This window comes from Hippopotamus amphibius, chromosome 9, assembly GCF_030028045.1.
Source record: "Hippopotamus amphibius kiboko isolate mHipAmp2 chromosome 9, mHipAmp2.hap2, whole genome shotgun sequence".
NCBI lineage: Eukaryota > Metazoa > Chordata > Mammalia > Artiodactyla > Hippopotamidae > Hippopotamus > Hippopotamus amphibius.
In genome coordinates this window covers 118,688,894-118,707,865 of record NC_080194.1, presented here as the reverse complement: position 1 = coordinate 118,707,865, position 18,972 = coordinate 118,688,894, and the positions used below count along the sequence as shown (strand labels likewise).

Here is an 18,972-nt window from a genome sequence, read left to right as displayed (position 1 = left end):
ATGACCACAGCATCCAGGGAAGTGGATGAGAGTGTAGTACAATAGGGGGTGGTGGAGACTGTGGTTAAATGTGAGAGGACACACTGCTTTTAAAGGAGACAGCCATTCCTCACTTCCGTTGAATTATTCCCCCATGGAAACGTAGACCCAGTGCTGCCAGTCTTCTGATTTCTTCCAAGTGAACCTGGCAGTCCAGAAATTTACATAAAAATTCCATTGTTTAAATGTTGACAATGATTCCAATTAAATAAAATTCTGTGCAAGTGAAACGAAGCTCACCCACGCATCAGCCTATGGCTCTCCCGTTTTGTAACCTCTGCGCCGGACTCTATTTAAAAGCAGACACGTAAACGAGAGTTTGCATATATTAACTCAGTTTAATCATATCAATTCTTAAACAAAAAAATTTCCTCCAAGAGACAATAGTTCACAGTAACTGCAAAGCTTACTCACAATTTTTAAAAATACCAGTCATGCTTAGCATTCAAGGGGGATATTATAGAATAAGTGTAAAAACTTTTACCAGGAACATTAGCTTCTGACTTTAAAAATTACAAATACGGAAGCATTTTGGTATCAGACACAGTCGTTTGGATATCGTCTGTTCGTTTGATGAGCTTCTGGAAGTTTGGAAAACCGTACCTCTATCATTGGATAAAGCGCTTACTCTAAGCTAAACATTTTCAGGTGTAGAAAACAAACTAGCAAGCTACACATACAAAGAAAGGCCCTCTAGGACAAGCTCTCCACGTGTGGAATGCCAGCATGTGCACCATGAATCCTGGAAGACTAGCACTGATACATAGGCCGGGCCTGAAGTCTTACGCTCCAGGCTTACGATGGAGTTTGCATTCACCTACACATTAATGACAAACTCTGGGTTAGTATAGGAGAAGCCAGCAAATTCATTTTGGTCCAAGTTCATAATGAAGAGTTTATCAGTAGGCGTGAGTTCCACGGGCTGTCTGGTGAACTCTTTGTCGAAATTGGAGGTGTCTCGCTTGTCTCTCTGCCAAATGGAAAGCAAACACATTAACACAGCATAAGAAGAAGGGAAGGTGACTGAGACATGCCCGTTACTGGGAAGCTGATGACATCTCACGGGCAGTCGGGAGGCGCCCTGTGCTGACAGATCTTAGCAGCCGCATGGTGACACGATCCCCTAGCTCTCATTTCACATTGTATGTTGGCTGCAGGAGAGAAAACTTGGGGGTAGTTTTCTAAGGAAATGAGACATTGCCTTTCTTTAAGGATTGCCAGAAAGTGGGGTTGTGTGTGTGTGTTGTTTTCTTTGGCTTTGAGATGAACTGAGTTGGAAACTCTCTCTTACCAGGTATAACGTCATAGAATTAGTCATGCGGTAGAGCGTCCAGGAGGAAACGATCCGCGAGTGCCCCTGTGGCCAGGAGGCTTCTTGCTTTTAAAAGGAGCAGAGCCATACAGCCATTCAGCTCCCCAGAGGCGGAGTGGCAAAATGCGGACGTCAGATCACCGCTCAATGGAAGGAACGGGTCACTGTCTACCCCACATTCCCTGGTGCAATCTGGGCTTTGAGGGGATGCTGAGAAATCCACCCACAGACTGGAATTTGGGTTTTCATCAGCCAGAGTTCTTCCAAGGATGTTTATTGCCATGTATCTAGTCAACAGACTCTTAGCCTGGAAGGGCAGCTTTAAAACTTTGTATTCTCCCGGTTAGTCTGGCTTTCTTTTTTGGCGGGGAGGGGAATCAATCCCAGTTTACTAGCTACAGTTTGGGGCACGTTTCACCAGGGAAGGTCATAGCGTGGGCTCATAAAAAGATCTCACGTGTATGATGCGCGCATCTCTTCGGGTCCTTATCAGCCTATGATCTTCCCATCCTGATCGCCCACCTGGGGGCAATTAGAGCTCCTCGCCCCTGTGCTTTGACATGTGAGAAAACGGAAGCACAGGAAGGTAAAGTGACTTGCCCAAGACTGCACAGTGGGGTAGTGATTTTTACCCGCCCACATCACTCCTAATTATGCTTCATCACAGCCCCTCTGACTGGGGGGAACGCTTGATGGCTGGCTTATTGCAGGACAACCAAGGATAAGGCATGGGTTTCACGGGTACCGGGCAGGTTACCTGGCTGAAGCCAGAGCAGTGTCAGATTGTAAAGCGGGGAGGGTTGGTGAGGATTGACTGATCTGCTACAGTTTGGCCCATTGCCATCCACGCTTTAGGTTTAATCCTTAAAGGGCACTCATGGACAAGCATTTCTCATCACTGGGCTCATTTCCCTTTGCAAAATACCTCTCACAAGAATGCCTTCTTTTTTGGCTGCTCCCCTGCGGCAGGTAAAACGGCCCTGTGGAGTCCCCAGTTACTCTTGCAGTGTATGTGTGGGGGTGTAGAGTGACAGGGGACAGGAGGAATGCACTTCACTGTGTGTGGCCAGAGAGGAGTGGGCTGAGGATGCTGATGGAGCTGTGCGCTGCCTCCTGCCATGCCCCACCCATTCTGCTTCATCTCATCCTGCCTGCTGTCAGCCTGTCCTGTGTTGTCCCAGGCGCTGAACGCGTTACTTCTTGTGTTCAGAGAAAAGCTTGAATGCCACCTTTTCCTTTAATATTGCCTGTGCCTCCCTCTCCGGACCCCACAAGTCATACTTTAACATCTTTTTTAATTGTCGTCACCGCACTTGCGGCTGTCAGAAACTGTCATGATTATTTACTGCCTCTTTCCAGGAGGGCAAGGTCCTTGTCTGTGTATTTCCAGTGCCAAAGCTTGGCACAAGGCAGGTCTCCCACAACGATGCCAAATGAATCAATGAATGCAGACTTGACAAAAGATGAGCCTCCCTGCCTTTTTCCACTTCCAGTTGCCCCTGCGCTAGAGACCTCATTCTACAGCAAAACAATGGAATTCCTATGGACCTGATGGGTCTCTCACATGGGCCCCCGTCCACTGTGACCCCCAATAGGGACAGAACTGTGTTAGGCCCCTTCGAGACCTGAGAGCTCCAGGACTGGGTGTGGGCCCTGGGTATGTGTGGGGCTAGAAGACAGGCAGCTGCCTCCTTTCAGGTCCCGCCCCCACCCCCATGGCCTTCCCCGCCTGTGGGCATCCAGCAGAGGTTCCCTTCCCACCAGCCCTAATTTTGAAAGCCCCTCCCCATGTGCTGTGCTGGTGATGACTCGTGCTTCAATCAGCCACATGGTCCAGATAGGACTGGCCATTATGAGCAGATCCTCATAGAAAATTACCCCTGAATTTTACCCTACAAGTTGGGAAAGCATGGGCCTCTCTGTTGGGACAACTCCTTTCTGGGTTGATAGTATCTGAAGCCACATGCGAATAGTTTCACTCACCCAGGAGGGTTACTAATTCCACTGGCCTCCTATTCACTCCCCAAGAAGGTCACTGTGACCCTGTGCTTTCTTGGAAGAGAAGCAGGTTAGTGAGAAGTCCAAGAACTGAAAAGGGGGATTCTAAGATCCTGGTAGACAACTAGCTGTGGCTGACCTGGACTGCGTTTAGGTTTCTTTGGATTTTCTTATTCAGTTTCTTTTTAAAAGCTTCTCCTCTAATTTAAGTTCTTTTGGAAAATCTCAGCATGTCTCATCTAGAAGAATCAGGTGGTGTCGAGCCAGGGGCAGTGACTCCCTGAGGGCCAGAAAGGGTGATGCCTGCAGAATTCTGAGTGATGAACCCCAAAGGTGAGACTCAGGACTTGGAACCAAGCTCTGAAACCAGTTCCCTCTCTCCATACGGGCTTCTGTCTCTGCTCAAATCTCGGTGATTCTATGATCTGTTCAAGGATGAAGACTGTGCCTTTGGCCTTCTAGAAGGAAACTCAGCCCCAGCTACCCCTCTCCCCCGGCTGCCTCTTTTTCCCCCCCGCCATGGCAGAATAGGATTGTCCCAGATTTCTAGGATAATCCTCCTCCTTCAGCCTCCAATGTGGTCTCCAGAGAAAAAGAAGAGCCCCATAGACTTTTGATGACTTCTCCTTTCTTAAAAGAAGCCTTCCCTGATTAACTCAGAGACTCGTTATCTCTGGATCACATTGTGATTTTAATTACTTGTTTAACGACTGCCTTCCTGGACTGCATCTTCATCGTTCCCCACCAAGCTCCTGGCACCAAGGACAGAGCCCGGCACACAGTCGGTGCTCAATAAATGCTGGCTGGGTGAATAAATGGAGGGTGGAATACATGGATGATTGCAAAAATTAATCTTTCTTCCTGGATACGTTTGCAAAGTATTCCCCTGGGATTATACAGGTTGAAAGCTCTGTTTCGAAGTCTCCTCTGCACCTTGAGACGTTGATAGGAAAGGCAGCTGCAGGATCTGACTAATGATCCCTCCCTGTCACAGAAGGCTTCCCTGACCAGTCCTCCGCTGGGTGTCTTAGGGGAACAGAGACTTTGGCTTGAGTATCTATTTCTGCAAACTATTAAACTTTTAAAAATGGCAGCAATTTGGAAAAATGAATGCAGTAAATATATATATGTATATATATACACACACACACAGTGTATTCTTTCTATCTATATCTATTTATACCTATTATCTATATCTATCTATCTATCATCTATCTATATATCTATCTATCATCTATCATCTATATCTATCTATCTATCATCTATCATCTATCACCTATCTATCATGTGTTTATCATCTATATCTATGATTTCTATCTATCCATCCGTCCTACATTGTTCTCTAAAGTTGTCTCTGATCGATTGTTGATGGCCCACTGTTTCTCCATGGTTTTTAATCTTCCTGAGAGCACATCCAAGGAAAGGCCTGGTGACCCAAAAGCCAGATGAAGGACCTCAAATAACTTGTCTGTTGGTGGGCACGGCTCAGAGATGGTAGTCACAGAGCAGAAAGAGGCCTGCAGGGAGAATCAGGAAACTAGGTTTGCATCCCAGCTGGCTGATCTTGGGCAAGTCACTTCCTCTCTCCAGATGCTGGTTTCTCAACAATAAATTGAAGAGGTTCTGCCCCGATTTCCCTCCTTCTCTAGCTTGTCAGGCAGGATTTCATGTCTGTTTCCCCTGACCCCTAGATTGCTACCACCACAGTGGCAGCAGGGCTGGTCCCAAAGCCCCCAGCAAGGAGATGAGAGCAGGCAGAAAGCAGTGACTGGCAGGGGGCTTTGCCAAAGTGGAGACCAAATCATGGTTTTCTTAAAGATGAGAAGCCTCACTTCAAGGATATTAGTTAAGTTTTTAAAGTTCCCTTGATGGTCTCTTAGAAGCCCTGGTGCTTCCGGAAATCACTGGACTTGTAGGGAATTTGATAAGAAAATCAAAAGCCCCAGCCCTGCTCTCAGCTGGCCCCTAAACTTGCCTCTGGTGAGAATGTGGGCCTTGAGCTCTGATATCATTGGCGGCCTCCCCCAGCCAGCTCATCCCACCCCATCGCAGGCCCCCCAGGAGTCCCTGAATGGTCCACAGTCCCAGCCTTTCTGACCAGCTGAACACTGGGGCCAAGATGAAGCTCTGGGTTTAGTTTTTTCTGTCCTGAAGCCTCAGGAGGCCCCGTTTTGTAGTTTGGGTCCATGTTTTTCAAAGAGAGCTGTTTTCCTTGAAATAGTATTTCTTCCTTCTTGCTTTCTTTTTTTTTTTTTATTGTATCTCGATGCTAGAAAAAAAATGGCACATAACAGATATCCAGATACAAACATTTCCACAAACATCTTGCAAAACAACATCAAAGTGAGGAATACAACTGTCTATGCTTTCAAGAAATGGTGTCTTTCTCAGAGCACTTAATTAGCTTTCTGGAGCCAGCAACAAACCTAGACAAATCCCATCCACGCAGGCATGGGTCTGCTAGGCTCCAGAGCTGTCTTCTTGGTAAATTAAAGCAGGTCATTGTGGTTAATAACATTTGGACACGTATTTTAAAGCATGTGTAACAAAAGTGAGTAATTTTTTTTTTTTTTTTTTTTGCATTTGAACAACAACAGAAATAAAACCCCAAAGCAAATAAAGTTTGAAATGTAATGTAAAACCATGGCCCTTTGGGACCTTGCTAAAGTGACCATGTCTTTTCAGGGAGTGGGTCCAAATGCCCCTTTCAAGTAGTTTGGGGATGAAAGTGATCAGGGGACGCAGGGAATCAGAAATTACAGCATTGAGGTAGCACCCAAGCTGGTTGTCTTATGACTCCTTGAGGTGCCCTTAGATTGAAACTGTCTAAAAGCACACTCTTGGAATTTTAAAAGGACTTAGATAATCTTCTTAACTTTGCGTTTAAAAAAATAACAAATAAAATTTTATTTTTAGCGTGTTCTTTTCAAAGCTCCCAGTGCCTCCAAAACAGGCAGAATGGGGAGGAAATTCCCTCTAAGTCAAAGCAACCATCTACTTGGATACAAGCCAGGCTCCAGGTCCAGAAGTGGAAGAATACTGCTAGCATCCAATTATCCACTCGTTTGGCAGGAAAAATCTAGATTGGAAGGTTGGGGTTGGAAAAAGTGTGAAAATGGCAGCGCAGAAAAAAAAGGAAAGAAAGCAGGCATGTTCTGTCCCCGCTGGATCTACTTTGTTGACATGCTGGGGAAAATAAATGCTAAAAGGACTTTGATGATGTGCTAATTATGCAGCCACATTTTCAACATGCCATCTGCATAATCCCATCTCATAGAGATGCTGCAAACTACCTGAGGACATTTGGGTCCTGAAACATGGTCACTCTAGTTTCACCAGCAAATAAAACATGAATGCAACTTTGCAATGAGAGAAAAAAAAAAGTCACCACAATAGCCATTGAGCTTGAATGACAGAAATGAAGGACGGAAATCTACACATCTACTTAGCTCTTGACTTCAGGTTTTAAAAATTCAGAGTTAACAAAGGAAAATCCTTCAAATTCTGATTGGTCAATATTCCTGATGACTTCCTGGTCAGGAGGTGTTAGGACTGGTGGATGGCGGGTGAAAAATCGGTCGAAGTTTTCAGCATTTCGCCCACACTATGAGAGGGGAAGAGAAGAATTTGTGGTGGGTGGGAAAAAAAAAACAACCAAAACAAAACAGAACCAAACAAAACTGGGCGAGGTTTTCTCCAAACCCTTCCCTTTCACTACCTTGGAGAGGTTGTTTCGGTGATTAGAAATGAGAGCAACATAAAATGCAAAATTCTCATGATCCTTGATTAGCACATGACCTTGGGCTCCCAACCTTCAGTTCCTGTAGCTCATGAGCTGCCTTTGGTATCCTTCCAGGCAGTCAGGAGCTGGATGGCAAAGGCATGGGATGGTGGGGCTGGTGGCATGTGGCATGTTCCCCTGACCCCACCCCAAGGAGTCAGCGAAGCTCATCCTGAAGGAGATGAGATTAAGGTCCCTGAGATATTTCTTGCAGCATAAGATCCAAAGTTATGACCCATTTATACATCACCTGGGAGATCCCAATATTAAGCAGCACGTCCCTCAAAGCGTGGTCCTCTGGCTCTCAGTCATCTCTGGGGATGTTTTCCAGCTCCACAGATAAAGGAGTTTACAAACTCCAGTCAATGGAGAAAGATCTCAAGACCTGGGTTTAGTGCCTGCAATGGCTGGGCAACCACCAGGCGCTGGTTGGTGGGATAAGTCACCGATCCGTAATTACAAGGTGCCAGGAAGTAAACTCAGCCATCCTCCCTCCAGATGGGAACAAAGGGTGTGGGATGAAACCCAACCCAATGCTTGGTGAGGCAATCTGGCTCTAGAGAGAAAACCATCGCCGCTTCTCACTCATCCTGCTGTGCTTCTCTATGAAAAGGTCCTGGTCTGAGGCAGAGTGATAACACACATGCGTGTGTGCACACATGTGTACACTCATGCATGAGTTCACACACATGCACATGCCAGTTCTTATCCAACAAGAAGAGATGAGTCACTAAATCTGTCCTTCTTTGTTCTTCACCAGCACACCCATTTGCATGACATCTCTAAGTGTTTCAGTGTCTACAGGAGGCAACCACAGCCTAATAACATAGTAGCGGCAGTAGTAATAATAATAATTATGACACTTAATACTTATTATGCACTTGCTATGTTCCAGAAACCCTGGAATGCTCTTGCCTTATATTATCTTATGTTATCCTCCCAATGACCCTATAAGGTGGGTCTAATTGTCATCCCTATTGTACAGATGAGGAGACTGAGGCCAAGGAGGTGATGTAATTTGTTCAGGGTCCCACTGCTAATGAACAGCAGAGCTGCTGTGTGAGCCAGGTCTGTCTGACATCAGAGCCCAAGCTCCCAGCGCCATGCTGCAAAAATGGTTGGTGGGCTGGTGACTGACCGCATGGAGTGGGGTAGGGGTGGGGAGGGGGGAAGGGAGGAGAAGCCAAGGATGGGGATGATGAGGTCTCTGGTTTGAATGACACAGAACATACTCCTATCAATTGCCAAGATAAAGAGTGTGGGAACATAAGGAACTATATTCAATATCCTGTGATAAAACACCATGGAAAAGAATATGAAAAAGAATGTATATATGTATAACTGAATCACTTGGCTGTACAGCAGAAATGAACACAATATTTTAAATCTACTATACTTCAATACAACAATTTAAAAAAGAAAAAGAAAAAAAAAGAATGTGGGAGTATTCAGAAAGATGACTCCATTTTAGACATGATGACTTTGAGGGACCACTGAGATTCTCAGAGATGATCTGAGGGAGTCAGAAGCACGGGTTCTGGAGCTCGGGAGAGAGGTCTTGAAAAAGTTTTTCTAAAGGACAGAATATGGAGGGTGGAAAAAAGATAGTAATAACGGTAATTAAAACCACTGAGCACTTTCTAGGCAACCGACATTTGCCGAGTGTGTTGCTACATTAGCTTTTTAATCCACATAACCACCCTATGAGGTAGGAATTTGATTTTCATTTGCCAAAGGGAATATTGCCCCTAAGGCTTAAAGTGGTAAGAAGAGACTCAGGAGAGTGCTGCAGCAGACCAGCTGAGGATGGAGAGGAACCCAAGGAGAAGGCCTTGCTACAGCTGAAATATCTCCAAGAAGTCAAACAGGAAAGTTATTGAAAATGGGCCATGGCATTTGGCAATTGGGAGGAGACTGATGAGAGAATGCAGGGCTGCTGCTGAACTTCAGTCCTTGGAAGAGGGAAGATAAGTTGGAAAGCCAAGCAATGCAAGCGCCTCTTTCAAGCCTATGGTCAAGAGAAGCAGAAGTATTGGATATGTGTGCAGAGGACCAAGTTCTCAGAGAGCCTCAGCTCCTGCTCCCTTCCTGTTGGGGTGGAAGGAAGCCCATGCACGGTCGCCTGCAGACATGGGTTCGAACCCTGGCGTCGCCGCCTGCTGGCTGTGCAACTCTGGCCAAGTCCCTTCAAGTCTCAGCTTCCTCTTTTGTGCACTGGGGACAATTCTCATTTTTCTCACATGGGGTTGGGATGAGGATAAAGTGAGATCACGTATGTGACAGACATCATGCCCAGCACTAAGTGCTCAATACATCCTAGCTGTAAGCATCACTGGTTCTCGTTTTCCACTACAAATCCCTCCAGACAGCAAACGCTTCCTACGATGGCGTATTTCCATGATGGTTAAGCTTTAAATACTGAGGAAACAGCCTTGCATTTTTAAAAGACTCACGTCAGACTTAGAGAAATACGTTAGTTATTCCAAACTATGTTGTTTCAGCAGTTTTGATGCCTCAGCTTCAGTATTCATAAAAAGTGACCCCCAGACACATGATCAAGACTTGGGGTCTTCTCTGCTGGCCAGTTGGATGGGGGGACTTTTGCTCACACAATACTTTTGCCCTCAGAGTCAACACAGTGTGGTGAGGATTACTGTTGAGATCCTTTCATTGTTTATTCATTTTCTTACTCAATGAAATATTTTTTGAGTACCTCCTACATGCCAGGCCCTGTGCTAATAGTAAATCATACAAAATCCATGCCTTGTGGAGCTTACATTTTACCGGGGGAGAAAGGCAACAAACAAATACATAAAAATGTAACTGTAACTGTAAATGTATATGTTATTGCCAGATGGGGAATTCCCTGGCAGTCCAGTGGTTAGGACTTGATGCTTTCACTGCTAGGGACCCCGTTCAATCGCTGGTGGGGGAACTAAGATACTGCAAGCCATGCAGCGTGGTAAAAACAAACAAACAAGCCCCAAAACAACAACAAAATAATGCCAGATGGAGATAAGTGGCATTAAGAAAAACAAAGTCACATCAGGGGTAAAGAGATAATGCCATTTTGGATAAACTAGTCAACTCAGAAGAGATGACCTTCGGGCAGCCCTCGGTGAGGTGAGGGAGGGAGCCGTGCGAATGTCTGGAGGAAGAGCATTCTAGGCAGAGCGAACTGCAAGGGCAAGGGACCAGCGACAGGAGCTTGCTGGGTGAACAGCCATGAGGCCAGTGTGGCCAGAGCAGTGACCAAGGGGGAGGGGTCAGACGGCTCAGAGAGGGGGCAGGGAGCCAGATCAGGGGCCTTGCCAGCCCTGTGAAGACAGAGGAGTTTCATCTCAGCTCGATGAGAAGCTGCTGGAGAATTCTGAGCACTGAGGGACATGCTCTGACTTACATTTAAGCAGCATTATTGGGGCTCTGTCCAAAATAAATAGACCGATGGGCGGACAAGGGGCTAAGGTGGAAACAGGGAGACCAGTCAGGAGGCTGTTGCAATAATCCAGGCAAGAGATGATGGTGGCCTGGAGGAAGGCGACAGCGGGCGAGACGGAAAGATGCATTTGACTGGGGGGGGGGGGTCCTACTCTGAATTTACAGTTGATAAGATTCGCTGATGGATTGGATGTGGGGTATGAAAGGACGTGTGGTCTGAGCGGCTTGGTGAGTGGAGGACACAAGAGGTAAAGTGTGTTTGTTGGAAGACATGGAGCCCTTGGTTTCATCCACGATAAGTTGGGGAGTCCAGTGGAGATGTCAAGGGTCGGGTGGGAGTCTCCTCGCTGCGGCATGGGGACTGAAAAGGAGTGGGAGCTGGATTGATGGCAGAGGCAGAGGGGAGGGTAGAAGATGGCTGTGATCTTCCAGAGGAGGCAGTTGGTGGATGGGGCTGTGGAAAAGAGGGTGGAGCAGAAGAGATGGAGCTGAAGAGAACAAAGAGGTATCAAGTGGCAGGGATGGAGGAGTGGGATGGCCTGTTACGAGGTAGCCCTGCGGGTGTTTCTGGGTGTTGGGATCCCAACCAGCCCGCACAGGAAGCATGCTAGCGGAGACACAGAGAGCCTTCAGGGGCCATTTTTCTTTAAAATCCATCCATTTCCCATCCACACCAGAAGGCTGTTGCTTTGCCGGAGCCTCCCCAGAGGCTGTGATGGGAGACAGAGAAACAGCTTCTGGCAGCTCCGCAGGCTCCTCTCCCATCACTCCCCCCACTGCCTGGAGAACAATGAAATCTTGAAGTGAGATAGCAGAGAGGAGAGGCAGGAGCAGGGGTTAACCCAGGGGGCACAATACAGTGCGAGCCCGATTTCCTTGCTAATAAGCAGCTCACGAGGCTGGCAGATCACAGCCTCCCTAAGTGTTTCCGTGTTTTTCAAATGGAGCTGTCACTGCCCATTAGCTTCAGGAGTGCTCCCTAAATGGAGACGTCAGCCCTTGGGAGGCACAGCCCTGATCGGCTCGGTGCCTGCTGTGTCCTTGGAGAATGGGCCAGCGGCTGGGATCTAATTACAAACGCAGCAAGGACCACACCTGCTTCTCTGGCTGTCTTGGGTGGATGCTTCAGCCTCCGTGGCGAGAAGAGAACCCAATCCCCTTGCCACCACTGGGGCTCCTGGAACAGGAACGGGGGCCAAAGCCAAGTAGGTTCTTTAAAATCACTTGGAACCTCTTTCCGGCTTGGAGAAGGGAGTGAGGATGGTGATGTGTTCGCCTGTGCCCCCGAACTTAATTGCTGACACCATTTGAAAAGCTTATCTGTGAGACGTTACGTGTGAGCTCTTTTTCTTTTTCTTCTCCTCTTTCTAATTTCTGTTTCATTGTGTTAATAACAGCTCTGAGTCTCGCTGTCAGATGTGGAGCTGGCTCAGTCACAGCAACCACAGGGATCTTTCAAAGACGCCAGCCTGGGGATGTCACGTCCCCGCTCCCGTCTGCGATGGTCCCCCACTGCCCAAAGCCACACTCAGCATGGCTCACAGGCTGTTTAGGACTTGGCCCTGGTCACCTGGTCAGTAGCCCCTTTGCTGCCCACGTTCCCCCAGCCCAACTCCTCCCACCCCCAACACACCCGCCAGTTGTGCTGAAACCCTCCCAGTTCCTAGAATCCTCACACGCTCTCCCCTCCGAGCCTCAGCTCAGGTGGTCTCCCCTGCTGGGAACACTTGCCTCGCACCCTGTCCCCCCCTCATTGCCTACACATCCTCTGTCTCCAGGCACTTCCTCCAGCAGCTTTTCCTGGACCCCTCCTCTAAACCCCTGGGTCTATCCCATCAAGATACAGGATGTTCATCAAAGAATTGTTAGAGGGAAAGTTTTTTTTTTTTAAATCAACTCTCGACCAATAGGGAAAAGAGTTAAATAAATAATGATACATCTATTTTATGTATGGCCATGCAAAATACTTTTAAAAATTAAAATAAGATGTAGAAGAATATTAAATAGCAGTTATATATAATTAATAATGGTGTATACAATATGGTCCCATTCTATAAATTATAGACATAAATATGTATGTACTATCCGTGTGTATATTATATCTATGCTTCTAGAGATTGAGAGAGTTACAGACTGATTTTCTCCTTTATCTTTAATGCTCATTGTGCTTTTGAAAATTTAAATAACAGCCTAGTATTATTATTTTTGTGTGTAATAAGGAAAAAACTACAAAAGCTATATTAAATGAGGGAGCTATTCCAGTGGAGGAAAGGCACAAAATAGAAATAAAGGGAATGGGGGGACTTCCCTGGTGGTGCAGTGGTTAAGAATCCACTCGCCTGTGCAGAGGACACAAGTTCGAGCCCTAGTCCGGGAAGATCCCACATGCTGCTGAGCAACTAAGCCTGTGCACCACAACTACTGAGCCTGAGTGCCATGACTACTGGAGCCTGTGCTCCACAACAAGAGAAGCCACCGCAATGAGAAGCCTGCGCGCTGCAATGAAGAGTAGCCCCTCTCTGCAACTAGAGGAAGCCCGTGTGTAGCAACGATGACCCAACACAGCCAAAATAAATAAATAAATAAATACATAAATACATAAATAACTTTCTTTTTTTAAAAAAGGGAAATAGGAATATTTAGCCAAATTGTTAAAATCTGCCTGGTGCTGTTTAATGTGCTTCACCTAAGATCGCCCGAGCGGCTGTCCTAGTGTGTATTTTGGCACTAAGGGGGTGATGATGAAGGCTGATACTGAGGGTATCTAAATGGGCTTCTGCCCAGTGGTGTGCTGGGCACTGGAAGTGTGATGACACATAAGAAGGACCCTGTCCTTGTCGTCATGGAGCTTACAGTCTAGCAGAGGAGACAGAGGCACACACAGGCCACCGCGTGGTGCCACGTGACAAGCGCGGCCATTGCGTATAGAGGCACGGAATCCAAGAAGCACCAGGGAGACTCTCCGAGGAGATGACATCTACGCTGAGAGGGACCACGAAGGAAAACATTGCTTTTTTGGAGGAGGGAAGGAAAGAGCCCAGGGAAGAAACGGAGGTGAAAAGAGGCAGGGACACAGCAAGATGCTGGAGAAGAGGATAAGCGTTCACCCCATACATCTCACTGCTTAACTGGGTCTGATAACATGAAGCCAACAGTACAGGGGAGCCTCCTGACCAGCCTCCATCAAGGCACCAGGGCAGCTTCAGGAACCGAGACTAGGACACAGTGAAAAGATACCTAAGCCATACAGTCCGAGTAAAAGACAAGTCTCTCTCTTTCTCTCTAAATGTGCAAATTCAATGAAATTCAGGATCCTTTTAATGCCTACGGTTCTCTACAGCAGGACAACGCAGGAGGGACCCACCCAGGGAGCAGCAGCCAGCCACACACACAGCTGCACACACATTTCATCATTTTTAAAAGTCGTCTGTGGACCACGGTTTTTCTCCCGAGCAGAGGCAGACAATATTCTGCATGGTCTGGCCTTTGACAAAGAAGGAAAGATTAAAGCTTCCTTTCCTAGTAATGAAGGTCCCTTGCAATCGGGGATATTTGATCTCCGTGTCTATTTAGGAGGAAGTCGGCAAGAGAGGGGTCTTTGTGCTTGATAGCACATTTCGTTTTTTTTAAAACAGCATGCAATGTTTTGTTTTCCTCTGGATCTCAGGTTAAATGCTACCTCCTCAGAGAAGCTGTTCCGGATCATCTCCAAGTAAAGTAGATTTGCCCTTTCTCCTCCTGATATTCTCTCTCAGAGCACCCTGTTCATTTCTTCCATAGGAAATAAAATATATGAATATCCCAATCTACAATTACATGTTTATTTCTTTGCGTATCTGTTATGGTCTGTATTCCCACCTAGACTGTAAACTCTATGAGAGCTGAAGCCACATTTGATTTGCCGACCCTTGAATTTCCAGTTCCCAGTATAGAGTAGGCACTCAGTGTTGTCGAGTGGATGAATAGTAGTATATATTAAGTGCTTATAATTAGCCAGATACTGTATAAGTGCTTTACAAGCATGATCTCATTTAATCCAACAGTTCTGTGAAGTCTGCTACACAACAAGGAACAGATTTAGAGCTTAAGTAACTGACTAGGATTTGATCCAAGATCTGACAACTGATCCATTTATGCAGAAACAAATAACTTATTCACAAGCACCAAGAAAAAGAAACAACAAAACCCTTCCTAATTCCACCACCCCAATATCCTTATTATGTTAACATTTTGGTCTGTGTCCTGGATGGCTGGATGAATCGATGGATGGATGTGTTTTACTCTAAAAAATGTAGACTCATCATTTTATTCTTTAGCCTTTAGCTTTTTTAAAAAAACTCCATGAAATATACTCTAAACTCTTCCCCATGTCAACAAAGTATCATATTGTTCTTATCTATTCTTCACCATTCATCCTAAACCTCTGTGGCTGGCTTCAAATAAACTGCCCTCAACTAGTAATTATCCCTTTTATTTGCCTATGTTTTTATAGCTTTGATTCTCAGAAGTCTGTAAGATAGGCAGCAAAAGGATTATCTCTATTTAACAGAAAATTGGAAAAGTTAACAATTTGGTCAGATTCATACAAGGTAAAAGAGGAGAACCGGGATTCAGAGTCTGCTTTGCTTGATTCCAAAGACCACAGGGCATCAGCGACATGGCACTGCCTTACAAATTGTATCCAATCATGTGGCATGGACTTGAAAGTTAAGTTGACTTGAGTACCAATCTTAGCACCACCAATCCCCAGCCAGATAATCTGTAAGGGAGTTAGCTAAATTCCCTAAACCAGGTTTTCTGTTAAGTCAATCTTGATCTGTACTGCAGGGTGCACTGAGGATGATTTGATAAAATGCACATAAAATATCTGACGTCATAGCTGGTAGGTGCTGTCGAGTGCTAACTCACCCAGTGCCGTCCAGTGAGCTAGTGTGATGGGAGTGGCTGTGCCCTGGCAATAGAGGGGTCCTACAGGCTCTGCCACCCCCCAACCTATCCTAGTGAGGTAGGAGGTAGATGGGCCCCTGGGCTGGACAGCTGGAGTTCGTCCAGCAGAGTAAACTGGAGCTTTGTTTTCCCCGGGCACTCCGAGAACAAAGCTGGCGGCAGGAGCTGAGCTCTGCTAGAGGGAAGAGATAAGATGACTGCATCTGTCACCTCCCCGGCTGCACAAATGCAGGAAGGCTTCTCAAGGCTCAAAGAGCGAGGGGACACCACCCCATAATAAGTGCTGTCGAACCTCCCATAGGCCTCTGTGCTGGACTCCATCTTGGCAAAAACATATGCACACGTATTTGGGAGGGCCCTAGGACGTGGCAGGTGTGGAAAAGAAGTGAGATAATTGGCCCAAGGTAAGCACAGACCCGGAAGAACTGCCCCGTGTAAATGACTTAACTGCCTCTTCACCATGCTCCTCCTCACCAGGGGGGACGCCCGCACCCTTCCTCTCTGGGGGTGCATCTCTCCCTTGCTTCTGTCTTCAATAAACAAACTGTTTCTCTGTGTGCGCTCCCATGTTACGCTGTGTCTCCGATAATAAACTTTGTACCTGTTCTTACAGTGCTTGCCTCTTTGAGAAATTCATTTTTCAAATGGGGCAAGAGCCAGGGCAACTTTGCTTCTAGCCTCTCGCCCCTGGTGGACGAGCGGCTAGGATGCCTGGTTTTCATCCAGGCTACCCAGGTTCAATTCCTAGGCAGGGAACTAAGATCTCTCGCTCACTGCTGTCTCTCCAAGATCAGTAGGATCTTATCGTTAAAAGTTGCAGGCACTTAAAACACAAAATCTTTCCCACCAACGCTGGTGGGAATATGTGGGAAGCCACAAGGTGAGGCCGGGCCCTGGGGCGCCTGGTTAGAGAAAATGATAAAAACATGGGCCCAGGCACAACAGGGACACCTCCCCTCTCCTGCCCAAGCCTCACTCCCTTGGAAAGACATTTCAAGCAGATTCACACACCACCTCTGAGTTACTGTTTTTCATACCCTAATTGGAGACCATTTTGTGATTGCTTTTAAGAAACTGCACTTGTAAATAAACAAGAAATACACTTTTGTTCTTTCCCTGTCTGGGTCATGGGCATGTCTTGAGATCCCCCAAGTTCTACTGTCATCAGAAGTCTTCACAGAGTCGGTATCTCTACCTGGAGCAGTTGTAGAGGTAGGAGAAAAATCAGTCAACTCAGTGCCATAAAAACGAGGGAGAAGAGGGGCCCAAAAAGGAGGGAGAGACTCTGAGCTTATCCTACAGATATAACTCGCATATATAGGAAACTAGGAAGCGACTGAAAGAAAGAAGTAGATTTAGAGGTGCTGATAAAAAACGATATTGCTTATATGCGGAATCTAAAAAAAAATGATACAATGAACTTGAATTTAAAAAAAAGATGATACAAATGAACTTATTTACAAAACAGAGACAGACTCACAGACTTAGAGAACGAACTTATGGTTACCACGGGGGATGTGTGGTGGGTGGGATAATTAGGGACTTTGGGATGGACATGTAAACAGTGCTATTTTTAAAACGAATAACCAACAAGGACCTACTGTATAGCACAGGGAACTCTGCTCAATATTATGTAACAGCTAAATGGGAGAAGAAATTGAAAACAATAGATACATGTATATGTATAAATGAATCACTTTGCTGTACACCTGAAACTAACACAACATTGTTAATCAACTACACTCCAATCTAAAATAAAAAGTTAAAAAAAAATAAACAACAACCTCCAAGATGGAAGGAAGGAGTAAAGTGAGGGGAGGGAATGGAACACGAGCGAGAACATCCTTGTGTGTGACGTGGAGGACTTCTGTGTCTGCACACAGCATCTCCAGAAGGTCACGCAGGAAGCCGATCGCAGTGGGTGGCTCTGGGAAGGAGAACCAAGGAGCCTACTTAGGCATCTATGGGGAGGTACTTAATTTCACTACATAGCTTTTGATGCTGCTGGAAGTTTTTACTTTTTCAGATTTTTTTCTTAAGGAAGGAAGATCAAAGTACCCAATTTGATGAAGTCAAGAAAGATAAGACAAGTCTATGAGAGGAGGCAATTTTGAGGTCATTGCTGACTCAGTGAGAGAAATTTCAATAGAGTGATGGGGGCAGAAGCCAGATTGCACTGAAGCGTGGAAAGAATGGAAGGTAATGAAGTGGGCGGAGCAAGAACTCCTTCCAAAGTTTGTTGGAGAAGATAGGGCAGTAGCCCTAGTGGCAGAAGGGAGGGATCCCAGGTTTGAGGGAAGGGATTTTTAAGATGAGAGACTTGGCATGCTTCTGTGTCTGAGGAGAATGAAGCAGAGAGAGTCAGAGTGGACATCTGCTAGGCTTGCAGGCGCAAAGGCTTTATTTTTCTTTCCTTCCTTCCCTCCTCCCTTCCTCCCTCCTTCCTTCTTTCTTTCTTGGCTGCATTGGGTCTTCATTGCTGTGCCTGGGCTTTTCTCTAGTTGTGACGAGTGGGGGCTACTCTTTGTGCTGTGCGGGCTTCTCATTGTGGTGCCTTCTCTTGTTACGGAGCACAGGCCCTAGGTGCATGGGCTCAATAGTTGCGGCACGTGGGCTCAGTAGAGCAGGCTCAGTAGTTGTGGCGCATGGGCTTAGTTGCTCCACGGCATGTGGGACCTTCCCAGGCCAGGGATCGAACCCGTGTCCCCTGCATTGGCAGCCAGATTCTTAACCACTGCGCCACCAGGGAAGTCCGTGGCTTTACTTTTCTTGGAGGATCCACTCCTTCCTCTCTGCAAGACGTCCACTTTAGACAGGGGCAGACCCAGTCCCTTGGCAGGTGACCTGGGCCTGGCCAATCAGAACATTCCATCCCCTAGGCCCAGTGATTGCTTTAGAGATGAACATATGACCCAATATCTTTCAACACGATTGAGTTTCAGGCTGCTGGGAATTCTCAGAAAAGGAAGTTCTTTTTTAGCAGAAACTACGAAAATAATGGGATGTAAGTCTGGAGTAGCTATGTGCCCAAGAGAGCCTTGGGAGAATAAAGAATGAAGTCAACAGACAGGAAAGCAATCCCAAGGGATACAGAGACATGAATGGCTTTTGACATTGTCGAGATCCCGGATACAGCTAAATACTTGAAAAAAATTTAGTCGTTAAGTCAGTTTGAATCGGGTTCCTATTTGCAACCCTAAGAGTTTTGATTAATATACAGAGAAGCTGTAGGGACAGACGGGCCAGAGCAGACATGCGAAGGACACAGGAGACTGGGGGTTCAGAGCAGAAGGGGAAAGTCTCCGTGGCGGAGGCGGGCGGCACCTGTTTGCTGCCACACAGATGGAAGGAGGTCAAAGAGGTCAAGATGACTGTGCAGGAGCAGGGAAGCCACCCACCCATGGGCTCCCACGGGCCTTGGTTTCTCCCCAACTTAGGAGATGGGGCTATCGGCTGA

The 18,972-nt window shown here is 46.5% G+C and overlaps 1 protein-coding gene across 2 annotated transcripts in view; it reads right to left on the bottom strand.

Moving 5' to 3' along the window:
• Window positions 1-367: 367 nt before the first annotated feature.
• Window positions 368-18,972, bottom strand: part of PRKCB (protein kinase C beta) — a 327,182-nt gene continuing 308,577 nt past the window's right edge. The window contains exon 17 of one of the 2 annotated variants that reach the window (XM_057749140.1): window positions 368-1,009. In XM_057749140.1, coding sequence (XP_057605123.1) covers window positions 857-1,009 — 153 coding nt within the window. In that variant the 3' untranslated portion in view covers window positions 368-856. Of the gene's footprint in view, window positions 1,010-6,234; window positions 6,954-18,972 lie in introns of those variants that run through there. The other variant, XM_057749139.1, reaches the window with a different exon arrangement.